Here is a 16,548-nt window from a genome sequence, read left to right on the forward strand (position 1 = left end):
TCTTTTAATTGTGATGATTTTGGCTCACATTTAACAAAAACCCACCAATTCACATCTCAACAATTAGAATACTTTATAAGACCAATAAAAAAAATAAAAAAATAAAAAAAAACATTTTTAGTGAATTGTTGGCCTTCTGGAAAGTATGCTCATTTACTGTACATGTACTCAATACTTGGTAGGGGCTCCTTTTGCTTTAATAACTGCCTCAGTTCGGTGTGGCATGGAGGTGATCAGTTTGTGGCACTGCTGAGGTGGTATGGAAGCCCAGGTTTCTTTGACAGTGGCCTTCAGCTCATCTGCATTTTTGGTCTCTTGTTTCTCATTTTCCTCTTGACAATATCCCATAGATTCTCTATGGGTTCAGGTCTGGTGAGTTTGCTAGCTAGTCAAGCACACCAACACCATGGTCATTTAACCAACTTTTGGAGCTTTTGGCAGTGTGGGAAGGTGCCAAATCCTGCTGGAAAATGAAATCAGCATCTTTAAAAAGCTGATCAGCAGAAGAAAGCATGAAGTGCTCCAAGATTTCTTGGTAAACGGGTGCAGTGACTTTGGTTTTAAAAAAACACAATGGACCAAAACCAGCAGATGACATTGCACCCCAAATCATCACAGACTGTGGAAACTTAACACTGGACTTCAAGCAACTTGGGCTATGAGCTTCTCCACCCTTCCTCCAGACTCTAGGACCTTGATTTTCAAATGAAATACAAAACTTGCTCTCATCTGAAAAGAGGACTTTGGACCACTGGGCAACAGTCCAGTTCTTCTCCTTAGCGCAGGTAAGACGCCTCAAGAGTGGCTTAACAAGAGGAATATGACAAGTGTAGCCAAATCCCTTGACACGTCTGTGTGTGGTGGCTCTTGATGCCTTGATCCCAGCCTCAGTCCATTCCTTGTTAAGTTCACTCAAATTCTTGAATCGATTTTGCTTGACAATCCTCATAAGGCTGCGGTTCTCTCGGTTGGTTGAGCTTTTTTTTTTTCTTCCACACTTTTTCCTTCCATTCAACATTCTGTTAACATGCTTGGATACAGCACTCCGTGAACAGCCAGCTTCTTTGGCAATGGATGTTTGTGGCTTACCCTCGTGAAGGGTGTCAATGATTGTCTTCTGGACAACTGTCAGATCAGCAGTCTTCCCCATGATTGTGTAGTCTAGTGAACCAAACTGAGAGACTATTTTGAAGGTTCAGGAAACCTTTGCAGGTGTTTTGAATTGATTAGCTGATTGGCATGTCACCATATTCTAATTTGTTGACATAGTGAATTGGTGGGTTTTGTTAAATGTGAGCCCAAATCATCACAATTAGAAGAACCAAAGATTTAAACTCTTCCGTCTGTGTGCATTGAATTTATTTAATACACGAGTTTCACAATTTGAGTTGAATTACTGAAATAAATGAACTTTTCCATGGCATTCTAATTTATTTATTGAGATGCATCTATGTATATATGTATATATAGTTTTTTTTTTTTTTTCCAGAAAACACTTGTGAACCTGTGAATAAATGGGGAACCTTGTTTTTGTTTTTTGGGCCAGCTGGATCAGTTCTAATTAGCCTCTTTAAGTTAAGCCAATAGAGTGAATTTGGGGGCAGGACTATCTGATGTTCGACGTATAGTAGACAGGGGCAGTGTTTTGGAAAGTTGTTTGGGTTTCATCCGAACTCACTGTACTTCTAGATGTAGGCACTTATTTTAAAAAAGTAATCTGTGACTGTTAAAAAATATGTTCTAAATAGTATGAATGTGTGTAGTATAAATGTAATCTGGACATACTACAGGTGCCTTGTTTTCATTTTCATGTGACCTGTTTGCATTGCCTCACTGCTACTTTTCAGCTAACAGCTATTGTTCTTGCAAGGTTATATCAAAGTTTTGAATAAATGTTCTTCCAGACACATTAAAGGGGTCATATGATGCTGCTAAAAAGAACATTATTTTGTGTATTTATTGTAATGCAATGTGTTTATGCTGTTTAAAGTTCAAAAAACACATTATTTTCCACATACTGTACATTATTGTTGCTCATCTATGCCCCGCCTTTCTGAAACATGTCGATTTTTACAAAGCTTATCGTTCTGAAAAGCGAGGTATATGCAGATTGGCCAGCTATCCAGTGCTTTGTTATTGGCCGAATACCTCAGGCATGTGACAGAAATGTTACGCCCCTTAACATACTGTGATGTCATTTACAAACGGGGCATTTGTTGCATCCAGTGGGGACATAATTACTGATTATAATGACTTAAACATAAAAGTAAACATTAAACCATGTCTGCATTTGTGATCGGAGAAATGACAAACAAGCTCTACTCTGCACTGCTCAAAACTCACGTTTGAATCATCAGTGGCAAAATCTTTAAATATGAAAACGACTTACAGACTGTGAGTCAGAAGTGCCAGACTGTCCTTGCAAAGCTGGAATTGCCCCACTTTATAGAAAAAGCCGTTGTGCAAAGATGGCATTTTAGGCTACTCTCCCAGGTTCAGGAAACAGTCTTCTGTAAAATGCACTGCAAACATCTGAATATTTGGGTTGAACTGTTCTTGAACAGTTTTGTAAATACAACTTAACCACTGATTTCTAGTTGTGTCCTCTTTTGGAAGGCCAAACAAAGTAGTTTCGCTTTCACAATCAAACACACAGAGTCTCCACGACATGGCAGCGGCGGCAGCAACAATACTACAGCAAGAATCAAAGTTACACCTTCTTTCTTTGTGTGAACATTTGGGCGGTGTTATGCAAATCTTCCCACACAGTGATGTAGACATGTGGGGGTGTGTTTGAACAAGGTGTTTTAGGAGGGTGCGGACGAGTCTCAACTTTTTTTGTTTGAAGACTTTGTCTTTGCAACTTTAGGAATCTCATCTATGCACGAACAGCTTGTAACACTCCAAAGAGAAAGGAAAACTTTCTCTGAAATTGCATCATATGATCCCTTTCATAGAGGCCTTAAATAATGTTTTAACACAAATATATTAATATAATAAATAGATTTAGCACAGAAATTTTAGCACAAATGTATTTCTACATTGTTCATGGTAGGTTTATTCTGACACGGTTTAGTTTAACTTTCGGTATTTTTAATTTTTTTTAAATGTTACTATTCAGAGCACAAACAAACATAATGTTCCCATATTGTTTGCAAAATGCCAAAATTGAAAGTTCTGTAACATTTGAATAACCAGGAATAACTTAAAAAACCTATAAAACTAGATTAAAATTTTCTTGACTTAATAAAAACGTTAGCAAAATGTTCTTACAACATAGAGTATTTCTGTTACCTGGTCACAACTCCTCTTCCGTAGAAAAGTAGGGTATTTGGATGCAACCTTGGTGACAGTACTGCCATAAATATGACCATTGTGAAAATATCTTAATTTGTGTTCCCAAGATGAATGAAGGTCTTATGGGTTTGGAACAATATGAGGGTATTTAATGACAGAATTTTCATTTTTGGGTGAACTATCACCTTAACTTTGAATGAATAGACAACAGAAAACATCAAGACATTTCTCAAAATATCTTCTTTTATGTTGCACAGATGAAAAAGTCTCACTGTTTTGAAATGACATGAGGGTAGGTAGCTATCTAATTTTTATTTCTGGATGAACTATCCCTTTAAGTTATTGCTTGCAAACAAGGTTCACATTACCTTATATGACACAAGCTGTTCAGCATGTGGCTGTAACCCCTGAAGTGGGGCGTGGGCCTGCACAAACATCTGTGTCCAACAAGCCCCAGATGTGTCCGCTGAGAGAAGGGTCCAACTGTTTGTTAGGAGCGTGGATGCATTTCATCCCTGGGTGGCGTGTGGGTGCGAGCGTTATCTGGCTTAGCCAACCACAAACGGTTCAAGGGGTTGTGAATCAGACATGTGTGTGTGCCTATGCAGCTGAATAAAGATGAAATAAAACAGAATGTGTCTGAATATGGGGGCTGGGAGTGCATGGAAAGGGGAGACAGCAGAAATACATAGATTAAAAGAGAGAGAAATGAGAGAGGGAGATAAACAGAGGGTGTGGGGGAGACGGCAGACTGTGGTGAGGTAGATCATGTGGAGTCAGCGGTGTGGAGCCTCAGTTTGGAAACCAGAGAAGCCCACCGCTCCTCCACTTCAGATTTATCATACTTTCACTCAGCAGACAACCTGACTGCACAATTACGAAGAGCTGCAGATCACTGACCTCTCATCACGTCAAAATCTAAAGGGGGTTTGGTAATCAAATCCACAGGGAGGTGTGACAGGAAAGACGTCAGTGGATTTCTACATTTATACACAGGATAGCAGGAATGTATTGCATCATATATATATATATATTCCACTTTTGCTTTGTGACTCTTTTTAAAAACTTTAGCATTGCATTGTACTAGAAGTGTGTTTTAGTCTGTTAAAACATACAATCATATATCACGGGTGTATATAAAGTTCTTACCATCTTGACGTTCAGTGAAAAAGTTCAAGCTCAATAAAATTTAAAACGGTGCCAAGACTAGCCTATACTGCCATATTTATATGCGTATATATACTGCCACCTTCAGGCCAAAATGATAAAGCGCACAATGTAAAATCATTTCTACACATATTTATCTACTGCATAAAATGTTAAATTACACACACAAAGAACTATTTACTGAATTTATATTTATTTATTTAGCAGACGCTATATTAGCAATAGAATTAGGCACTGATTATTAACAATAATAATAATAATAATAATAATAATTTCTAGAACCGGATAATTTCCAAGCCCGGAAAGCACAATTTAAATGTTTCAAATAACACATCAGTAGGTTTTACATGCTGTAAAGTTAACAGACAGTAATCCCTTATATTATTACATTTCATAATAGAAACTTTATGTATTCATATACAAAACATCACAACTGCACACAAGTTACCAAACTTATTTGGGTTTAAGCATGTTTGTGTAAATGAAAGAGGTGAACTAGGTTTTTTTTCCCCAGTGGTTCAGTACGCATTCCTGTTGGGAATGTGTATGTTTGTGTGTGTAGGAGCACAAGTACAGGCAGAGAAGTACAAATATCAACTGACTGATCTGCCCAGTCCTCCAAAATCACTTTTTTTCACAGCTAAGCCTTCAAACAAAGTAAACTGATCTACACCAGTTTATGTATCTTACCTTGTTTCAGATGACAGACAGTCAATGGCAGGTCAGAACTTATTGGCTAAATTGCTCATGACTCAGATCTGTGCAAATATGAGACTAATAAAAACCTTGCCACACTTAGAATAGCATAGACCACTTTAAAACACTATAAAGATGCATCCTAAATCTTATGCTTTATAAAATACAATTTTATATACCTTATAAATCTATAGTAAATGTTTGTCTAAACAAAACACAAATGTATTGCAGATCAGCCCAAACTTTATATTAGTAAGGCAGCAATGTACTGATATTCCTCAAACATTCAATTGTTGTATTTGCATACTGAATTGTGATTGGTCTTGTCATTTATAGATACCCTTCACATTTACTACATTCTTGTTTGTGGACAAAACAGAATCAAAGCCTAACGTAAACTAACCTAACTGTTACTGTTTTGTTGCTGCCTTGCAAGTGACTGGTATTTCCTTAAGGATATATAAATTTGTTTTTTGATGAAATTATTATTCTTATTATTTAAAAAAATACTTCCTCTTTCACAAAATTTCCCTTTAGAAAAATAAAGTTCTGTTCCCTTCAAAAACCACCATAATACTGCATTTCAGCAAAACTGCATATTTCACAGCAGCGACTCGAAATACTAAAAATACACACAGGTTTGAACAGATTACCCACATGTGCTGGTATGATGAAATGTTAAGAACCACACAGAGGAACCATGAGGTATCCAAACTCCTGTTGATTTTAAGCTACAGGTGGGTCACGTGAGGCTTCAGTCCCATCTTCTGATAAGAGTGCTTGAGTGTCATTAGAATCCAATGAATGGAAACACCTAAGGATGCTGGAGTGGGACACAAAGTCAGAATGAATCAGCATTCTTAGCCAACACCCAAGTACAACAAATACAAGCAGATACAAAAAGTGAAAGAGGACATGTAAGACTTAGCTTGCATTTAAGAATGAGGAACTACAGCCTATTAATCAAAACAGACCACAGAACCACATCAGTGAAAAGTTAGGAATAACCCATTTCTGAGACCTACCAGGTTGCTGCTTTAAAAACACTAATAATTTAATAACACTGTTTAATGTAATCTTTTTTTAAATCTCAAAATATATATCTGTTTTTCTTTTTGTATAATATAATGATATGATGAAATTCACTTGTAGCATTTAAAACTGATTTAATGTAGATTTTGGTGTTTTTATTTTTCATTTAAAATTATCAAATTAATTTTATACCTATTTATGAAGCCTCTCAAAAACACATTATTTAAAATAATAATAATAATACAATAATACATTTTATTTATAATGTCCTGACTAGTATATAGTCAGCGAAAATTGTTGTTAAAATGCACAGTGTTGGTAAAATGCACATAAAAGTGGTGTTAAATGCATGGTTTAGACATTTCAGCATTATAAAGATCAATAACAGGTTCTGTTTCAGTGCAGCTCTTACCCTAATAGACTTATGGGAATGATACAGAGTCCAGCACCCAACAGAAAGATAAAGCCAGGACACCATGCCACGGTGGCCGCATAGATTCTGCTAAAAACCGCAGAGGATCCATTAGTGCTCAGGTTTTCCATAAAGGCCACACAGGCAAAGAGTGCTCCTGAGAAAACATGAAGGGTAAACAAAGAAAAGTCTGATATGATTGTCTCTTCAAAAAGAGGAGGAATGCATACATACAGGGTTAAAGAGCAAACTAAAAAAAAAAAACATTCACATAAGGATCCTTAAATGGAACACCAATTCGAAAGAAACAAAAGAAAACACACAAAAACATATTCTTGAGCTGAGAAGAGCCGACAACTCACTGAATAAGGACTTTTGGTTTGGAACGGTGATTTTCAGAGTTACTCACCCTGCTCAGACTTTGAGACAACCTTTGACATCATCGAACGCAGGACAGGGAACGGCATGATGGCAAACATAGCAGGAACCCTTACTGTAAGTAAACACATCAATACACACATTAACTAAACGAACAAGACTTCCAGAATTACATACATTTTCACCTATTTTACATGGCTACAAATTTAGAGCTCACTCTGTCTTTTATTCCATGTTGGAATGAACTAATTTATGTAGCTAACTTACAAAGAAAAAAAAAACATTCCAACCTACAACATACAGATTGCTGATAATATCTGATAATGAAATCCATTAACACTTTAGTACAGTTGCCAGTACAACTGTGTTCAGTTATCAAAGAAGTTAATTAATCAAACTTTATCATTGTATTACTGTACACATAATAAGTTTGATAAAATAATTAATTTTATAAATCTTCAACATACAATAGCATATGCAGTGTTCCATATATACCACTTTGAACAGATGTTAAGAGCAAAATTGAGCTGTGAGAAGTATACACGTATACAATTCATTTGACGTATTGTAAAAATTGTAATTCTTTGATTTATTCATTTTTGAAGGAGTATCTATTTTTTCTTTTCCTTAATTGTTGGAGCTAACTTTAAACAAAAAAAAACTAAACTGCAACAATATTAAACTTATGGTCAATACAACAAATTGTTTCATGTCAAAGCTGATAAATAAAAAGAATATTATTATTTTAAGTCTAAACTTACTTTTTTAAGCTACGAGTGAATTTAGGCATAAGATTATAATGTAGAAAAGGAAAAATGTACATTCATTTTGCAGTTTGATAAAAAAATATATAATATGATAAAAAAACACAGTGTAACTACATTTGTGTTCTAAGTGTGTGTGTGTGTAAGAATTTGGTAAGACACAAATATATGCAAACTTTCTGCCCTTGTAATTTTTTCTATTAAACTATTGACTATTAAATATCTAAAGTAATACCTAACATGGTAAATGCTGTATCCTAATTACTAAAAAACTAATAATATATAATATATGAATAGGGTTTTCTAAAATGAATTTTGGACTGTGTATGTTCATGCTCACCGAGGAACATAATGAGCGTGGTCTTTGCGAAGGCCGTCATGAACATGTTTATAGCGACTGACAGCATCCCGATGAAGGTGATGGCAGGGTTAGGCAGACAGAGGGAGAACAAATACACACCGACAAAACTAGTGATAAAGATGGAGGTGCTGGCCGCGGCGCCATAGCCGACGAGGATCTCGCTCCAGCACAGCGGCTCATTGAGTTCGTAAAGTGTGATCATGGACAGACCCCCCGTATTGACAAAAGCTCAGGAGGAGAGAGTGGTGACAATCAGCAGAAGAATAATTTTTTTTTTTTTACTGCCTCCTGCAAACAAGTTGTAGATACCACATACAAGTTTCTTCATGGCCCGACAACAATCCACAGTCTCTGCCTGGTCAATCACCCTGGTTTCTTCCAGAATGAAGATGGCATATAGCAAGTTAACCACCAGAAATATGGCAGACGTGAAGAAAGGCCAATTGAACCCGACTGCATGCAGGAAGTAGCCAGTGGAGATTGACGCCACACCGGCCAACAAGCCAATCATCATGTCCACCACAGCCATGCGAAGAGTTTTCTGCTTGCTGTCCTCGCACAAATCGGCCACATATGAGAAGCAGCCGCCTAGCATGGTGCCGATACCCCCAAAGAGGGCACTTACGAAGTTGGCGGCAATGAGGAGGTAGAGGTTGAGCTCGAAGAAGGAGACCGCCAGGAATGAAAGCGTGTAGATCAGAGACCCAATGAGGGGCATAATAATAGTGATCTTTCGGCCGCGCTGATCGCTGTAGGCCACCAGGAGGAGGGTCACTATGAGACTGGGGATCATGGAAGATAAATCACTGTACATGGAGAACAGAGAAGCTGCTTTCTGAACCTCCTGAAAAACAGAGCAAAATAAATGAAACACATGTGGCACACAAAACTGTGGCTGCATATGTATCTTATGACGTCTGTTGCAATTCCTGGTCCAAATAAGAAAAGCTATAAAAAGAAAAAAAGAAAGAGGAAATGAAACACAGATGTGTTTCCTTAAGTATCAATGACCAAAACTATACTAATACAGACTGCCCTCTAAAGCAACAACAGGTGTAACTCACACTATATTTACAGGATATAAAACAAACCCTGACAGGGGTGATCAATACTTTTTAATTTGGAAATAATGACAGTTTGACTGTATGTTGTACCATTTATTACACACTTATTAAGTAGATAATAAAAACATGGACATGAAATATTTATTTCATGAGTTATTAATTTACTCATTAAGTATTCAAGCATTTACTTACTTATTAGTGTTCTGTCTGTCTCTGCATGCACAGAAACAGAACACCAGCACAGGAGACATGGTTTCCCGAATGAGTGGTTTGTTAAATAGTGTTTCCATAGACAACAGCCAGTCATTATTTAGAAATGTTACTGCTTTCTGATAAATATATACTGCTGAGCTCAGCTATGGACCAATCACAATGAAGTATCCCAGACAATTTAATGTACAGATTTACAATAGTTACTTATAAAAGTTCATTGTTGTCACTCAATAACAATTGATAACAACAATAGCAATAGGAATATGATACCATCAAATCAAATTTATATATAAAAAAGGCAGCACAAGCATATTTTTCAAGCTAAACATTTCACAAAAGGTCACATTATGGAGCTTTCATAATTGCCTAGTCATATCAGTATATTTAATTCATACAGTGCAGTTTTATTTTTGCAGTTATGGTCAGATAACAGTTCCCTGAGTCATTAACATCCCTATTCTGATCTGTGAAAACTTTCACGGTTCACTTCGGGTCAGTTTTCACAGATCAGAATAGTGATGTTATTGACTCAGGGAAGGGTCAGCTGACCTGTAGTGAACTGTGAAAATTTTCACAAATCAGAATAGTGATGTTTCTGACTCAGGGAAGGATAAACTGACCAACACTGCACTGTGAATTTTTTTCAGATCAGAAAAGTTAAGAGATCAGGGAAGGGTTAACTGACAAAAGCTATACTGTGAAACTTTGGAAAATCAGAATATTGAAGCCATGTACTCAAGGAAAAAAAACAATGTTTTTGTATTCCAGCAGTCTGGGTGTTTATTGGTAATAGACGTGAAGGACTTTCTTTCACATTCCTTACTAGCGGACTTAGCAAGAGCTTTGCTGTGAATAAATTCACAGATCAACCTGGTGAAGTTTTGAGCTATAGGCATTATAAAATTAAGAGTCACTACGAAAAAAACTGATTTCGGCCCGAGGGACAGCGTCACCTGAATTCTCAAATCATGGAGAATGATATTGGGTATTATTTGCATGTCTATGACAGCGCACTGCGTATTTATAGCCAACAGAAATCAAACCGCAAACTATCTTTACTGGGGTGGCGTAACTCACATCTTGCTGTCTGCTGTGGCTGGTGCTGTTGGCGGCGCATTGGGAAGTGTTGTCGGACACGGGGTAAGAAGAGTTTGTGATCTCCAGCCACAATCTGCGATACACATACTGCTGCACGAGGGGATAAACCATAAAACTGGCAAACGCGTAAATCGCGACGATCGGCTCGATGAAGTACAGTCTCTTCATTGTGTCGAGGATGTGTCTGCAAAAGCCAAGAGAAAAACAGACAATTGCACAAGTCTGCACGATCAGACTAACTGTAGACCTAATGTACATAATTCAACACTAAACATCAAATTTCAAGACGAAAGTTGCATGAGAGCTCAAATAAAACTGTCACACTACTGACCACCTTAGACAACTACCAGTCTGCTTACAGCTCACTTGTGCAAACAGATTGTAGACTTACTTCTTCGTTCAAAAGAATACATCAGAAATTAATTTCTACTGCTGAGACTCTTCTGTAATCAATGTAACAGTTAAACAGTCTTCTCTGTTTTGTTTGTGAAACATGACTGATCATAATCCCTTATGAAACGCCGGTTTCCTGCCCTGGAGAAGCTGATTGGTCAGTTGAATTTAAGGAATGCAAGTCATTGGCTGGTGAGGCTGCCAATCACCTCGTATAGGCGGGTTGAGTTGTGAAATCGCTATATGGGCATCGCTATGGACGGGAGGGGTGACCATTTGTGCATATCCATAACCACAGATATAAACATGTACATTTTTACATATGCACATATATATGGGTGAAACAGTCCTTTCGTTGCATTTTTACGGGTTTTCTTTTGCACCTTTTGATGTAGGCTATTATTTGCTTCCATTTGTCCTCATTTGCAAGTCGCTTTGGATAAAAGCGTCTGCTAAATGACTAAGTGTAAATGTATTATAATTAATACATCAAAAAGTGCAAAACCATTAAAACAATTGCGTGTGGATTTAAAATTGCATATATTTTAATATTTTTCAGAATGTTTTGTAGCTATTTTATTTCAATTACATTTATTTATTTATTCATTCATTCATTTATCTATTGCAGGATATTGACGTTTTCACAGAGTTGCATATTTGTTGTGTTATAATTGAAATCTTAGGTGTTGATTTGATTCTTGCGGTTGAATAATTAGATATTGATTGTGTTCTGGTCCAGATAATAAAATAAAATAAGAAAAAATATATTATTTACATTATATAATTACGTTTTTCTTATCATAGTTGATTTTGTGGTTGAGAACCACTGCAATACAGTATTAGTATTAGTATAAGTATTAGTATTAATATTCCCTTTTTCTAAATGTTACGTTAATATTGAGTAGGCGTAAGAAATGGGAGGGATCTATGACCGAACTGAAAAAAAATGGACGTGAAAAAATAAATCCATACCTATTACTATAATTAATTGTGGTCTGAAGAGGGCGCCCCACGGCCCATAATGGCCCAATTCAAATTAAAGTCACTGTTTACATTTTATTCAACATACAGGTCCTTCTCAAAAAATTAGCATATTGTGAAAAAGTTCATTATTTTCCATAATGTAATGATAAAAATTAAACTTTCATATATTTTAGATTCATTGCACACCAACTGAAATATTTCAGGTCTTTTATTGTTTTAATACTGATGATTTTGGCATACAGCTCATGAAAACCCAAAATTCCTATCTCAAAAAATTACCATATCATGAAAAGGTTCTCTAAACGAGCTATTAACCTAATCATCTGAATCAACTAATTAACTCTAAACACCTGCAAAAGATTCCTGAGGCTTTTAAAAACTCCCAGCCTGGTTCATTACTCAAAACCGCAATCATGGGTAAGACTGCCGACCTGACTGCTGTCCAGAAGGCCACCATTGACACCCTCAAGTGAGAGGGTAAGACACAGAAAGAAATTTCTGAACGAATAGGCTGTTCCCAGAGTGCTGTATCAAGGCACCTCAGTGGGAAGTCTGTGGGAAGGAAAAAGTGTTGCAAAAAATGCTGCACAACGAGAAGAGGTGACCGGACTCTGAGGAAGATTGTGGAGAAGGACCGATTCCAGACCTTGGGGGACCTGCGGAAGCAGTGGACTGAGTCTGGAGTAGAAAAACATCCAGAGCCACCGTGCACAGGCGTGTGCTTTTGAACCAGAAACAGCGGCAGAAGCGCCTGACCTGGGCTACAGAGAAGCGCACTGGACTGTTGCTCAGTGGTCCAAAGTACTTTGTTTTTTCGGATGAAAGCAAATTTTGCATGTCATTCGGAAATCAAGGTGCCAGAGTCTGGAGGAAGACTGGGGAGAAGGAAATGCCAAAATGCCTGAAGTCCAGTGTCAAGTACCCACAGTCAGTGATGGTCTGGGGTGCCATGTCAGCTGCTGGTGTTGGTCCACTCACTGTGTTTTATCAAGGGCAGGGTCAATGCAGCTAGCTATCAGGAGATTTTGGAGCACTTCATGCTTCCATCTGCTGAAAAGCTTTATGGAGATGAAGATTTCGTTTTTCAGCACGACCTGGCACCTGCTCACAGTGCCAAAACCACTGGTGAATGGTTTACTGACCATGGTATTACTGTGCTCAATTGGCCTGCCAACTCTCCTGACCTGAACCCCATAGAGAATCTGTGGGATATTGTGAAAGAGAAAGTTGAGAGACGCAAGACCCAACACTCTGGATGAGCTTAAGGCCGCTATCGAAGCATCCTGGGCCTCCATAACACCTCAGCAGTGCCACAGGCTGATTGTCTCCATGCCACGCCGCATTGAAGCAGTCATTTCTGCAAAAGGATTCCCGACCAAGTATTGAGTGCATAACTGAACATAATTATTTGAAGGTTGACTTTTTTGTATTAAAAACACTTTTCTTTTATTGGTCGGATGAAATATGCTAATTTTTTTGAGATAGGAATTTTGGGTTTTCATGAGCTGTATGCCAAAATCATCAGTATTAAAACAATAAAAGACCTGAAATATTTCAGTTGGTGTGCAATGATTCTAAAATATATGAAAGGTTATTTTTTATCATTACATTATGGAAAATAATGAACTTTTTCACAATATGCTAATTTTTTGAGAAGGACCTGTACATAGAATGTGTTGAAATTTTTTAAAATATTATGTTTTTTTGATAGGGAACTGTAAATAAGTGCTAGTATACAATCAGAAATAGAGATGCCTAATAAACGTTATATGAATCACTTACATGCAACAGGCAACAGCCCATCGATCAAAATATGGATAACTAAAAACAGGCATCATATAAAAACACTATCAAGTAAGCATGCGTTCCATTATTTAGCTTTTATTAAGGAGGTGTATAAAAAGTAATATGAATCCGAATACCTCTTTGAAATTTAGAAAAAGGGTGTTACTTTTTAATACATTACATTTACGGATAGAATATCAAAAAACTAAAGGAAAAAAAAAGTTGCATAGAAGCATAAATGTTCATATTGCTACTCGACAACCCCAAACAAAACATAAAAATTCGTCTTCAGTGACTTGACTGACGTTTTGCCAGAGTTTTGTGTCATTTTATCGTATTTTATTAACACACACACACACACACACACACACAAAAGATTTACTTGATAGCGCCATAGACTGTCCGTCAGTATTTAGACTTCCTACCTCACATGACACAAATCTGGCCAATCAGTGCACACCTTAAGATCCCGGAAGCGATCCGGGGCGTAACCACAGACAGTACTCATGTTGTCCTTTCTAGGTTCCGGTTGTATTTCTGTGCTTGAACTACATGCCCCGCTAATCATTTTGTTCCTAGCCTTATACGATCTCCAACCCGGAGGAGACAGACACAACTCTGACAGGTACACAAGACCATCTCTTTACCAACCATCGTCATAAATGAATAATGAATACTGATGCATTACGTTTGTAGGTTTAACGTGTAAACGCACATATTGCGGCGCTGTTATCAGTTAAATGTCTGTTTTTATGGTTCAGGAAGGCGATGGGGAGCTAGCCGGCTAACATTAGCCGTTAGTGCTGGTTGTGATAAGGCTTTTAGCGCTGTCACTGTTGATTTTGACAGATAAATGGCCGGCGGGGCCTGTTCGTCTTCATTCTAGTTATCATATGGATGATTGTTAATCTCATGTGTACTAACCTTCAGCCTCAAGCTGAGACAGTGGCCCAAGGTTAGACAGCCTGTCTGTGGGTGCATGAATTGTAAACATTCTCTTATATTTGGGCTGCAGATCTGATTGTATGTGGTGTGGCATTGTGATGAGCACCTGTCATCCTCTCTTTCTGCACGATTTATTTCATTTGAGTCGGACATTTTAACTCGTTGCTTGGGACTTGGGTTCGTTCTCTATCCATTGCTGCCGTGTTGCTGAAATACAGCATATCTAACATGTTGTTTGTAAGCATCTTGTTGTCTTTCTTTTCATATAATGCGCTGAACATGCATGATTTTATTGCAATCTTAAGAGTGTATTTTTAGCAACGAAATTGTGTATGTACAAAATCCCGAATTGTGCAAGTCAGTTTCCTTCCTCTTATGTCAATGGTTTATGACAGGATGCATTAATAATACACTTTGAATTGTGTTTTCTGCCTGAAGCGACATTTGATGCACCTTCTTATCTGAACCTGCAGGCGGTTTAGGGTTTGAATATGGTAACCCCTGTGGCATTTCCTTCATATGGTATGTTTTCATAGTAAATGGTATTTCTTTTTTTCTTATGCAGGGCTGAAACAGGTTGTGTCGAGTCATGGCATTCAGTAAAGGTTATCGTATTTATCATAAGCTGGATCCACCTCCGTACAGCGTGATTGTGGAGACCAGAAATCGAGAGGAATGCCTGATGTTCGAGTCTGGAGCCGTTGCTGTACTGTGTAAGGCTGTTCATATACCCTTTTTAGTACTTATTTTTTTTTATTAATTTTAAATATGAAATTTTTTTCATTTTTTCATATTTTCCCACATATACCTTTGAATCACAGAACTTAAGCAAGATGGCTTAAATATTACCTATTTGCATATAAAACTGTTTTGGAGATTTATAAATCATCAATAAATATGGCATGTGGTTTTTTTAAGTAAATGTTTTGATGTCATCCACAGCTTTGGCAGAGAAGGAGACCATCAAGACCGCGTACACCAAGATGCTGGATGCTTATGGGATCCTGGGAGTTCTGCGTCTTAACCTTGGTACAGTTTCTCAGCTTTTTTTTTTTTTTTTTTTTGGATTTGCCAGTTGTGTTTGTCATCACAACAAATACAAATCAACCTTGTCGCCAGATTTAAAAAAAAAAACAAAAAAAAAAACTGATCGTTTTGAGGATAAGAAGAGCAGAAATATTACCAAAACACTGAGATTCAAAGCAAAACAAAAGTTACGAAAGGTAAATGCGCATTATGTTATCAAGCAGTTTTTGTACAAATATAGTCACTAATTACAGTGTAACTACAAGGATAGCCATTGTTTGAGTTTGTAAGTGTATATAATATTTTCACTGTCATATTTTAAGTTTTTAGGAAACAGCATAGACATTGAGACTTATCCACCGCAATATTTAAATAAGGGGCCAAAACAAATGGGTTTTTCAATGAACTAATTATGAACTTGCACATTTTAAATATGTGGTTACAAAATGTGCATAATCTACAAACTCTAAGCTCTGAATCCACTTCATTCTTCTTCCAAAGGGGACTCTATGCTCCACAGCCTGGTGGTCGTAACAGGCTGCAGTTCAGTGGGAAAAGTCCAGGATTCAGAAGTTTTTCGCGTAACTGGCACCGACTTTGTCTCTCTGAAAAACGACCCCTCAGATGAGGACCGCATCGCTGATGTCAGAAAGGTCTTAAACTCTGGTAACTTCTATTTCGCCTGGTCCTCCACCGGAGGGAGTCTGGACCTCAGCTTGAACGCGCACCGGAGAATCAGAGAAGACACATCTGATAATCGTTTTTTCTGGTGGGTATTTTTGATTCAGTGTCGAAATATTTTTCCATTAAATATAAATACCATTTTATTTGAAAAATGCATTTTTAGTTGCCTTTAAGGGTTTGTTTTATATGTGCACAATGTTTCCAACAAAATGTCACCGATTGAGAATGTTAAATTTAATCAGTGGATAA

The 16,548-nt window shown here is 37.3% G+C and overlaps 2 protein-coding genes across 2 annotated transcripts in view; one reads left to right on the forward strand and one right to left on the reverse strand.

Moving 5' to 3' along the window:
• Positions 1-4,641: 4,641 nt before the first annotated feature.
• Positions 4,642-11,012, reverse strand: LOC109048722 (solute carrier family 46 member 3-like). Its single transcript, XM_042732588.1, is given in 6 exon segments — positions 4,642-5,983; positions 6,605-6,761; positions 7,014-7,097; positions 8,087-8,951; positions 10,462-10,666; positions 10,874-11,012. Coding segments are annotated over 5 exon segments (1,392 nt in total). The 5' UTR covers positions 10,651-10,666; positions 10,874-11,012; the 3' UTR covers positions 4,642-5,886.
• Positions 11,013-14,137: 3,125 nt separating this feature from the next.
• LOC109097991 (synaptojanin-1-like) overlaps positions 14,138-16,548 on the forward strand; it is a 28,186-nt gene continuing 25,775 nt past the window's right edge. The window contains 4 exon segments of the mRNA XM_042732589.1: positions 14,138-14,269; positions 15,155-15,302; positions 15,532-15,618; positions 16,117-16,384. Coding sequence (XP_042588523.1) covers positions 15,179-15,302; positions 15,532-15,618; positions 16,117-16,384 — 479 coding nt within the window. The 5' untranslated portion in view covers positions 14,138-14,269; positions 15,155-15,178.

The sequence above is a fragment of the Cyprinus carpio genome, chromosome B10 (genome assembly GCF_018340385.1).
Source record: "Cyprinus carpio isolate SPL01 chromosome B10, ASM1834038v1, whole genome shotgun sequence".
NCBI lineage: Eukaryota > Metazoa > Chordata > Actinopteri > Cypriniformes > Cyprinidae > Cyprinus > Cyprinus carpio.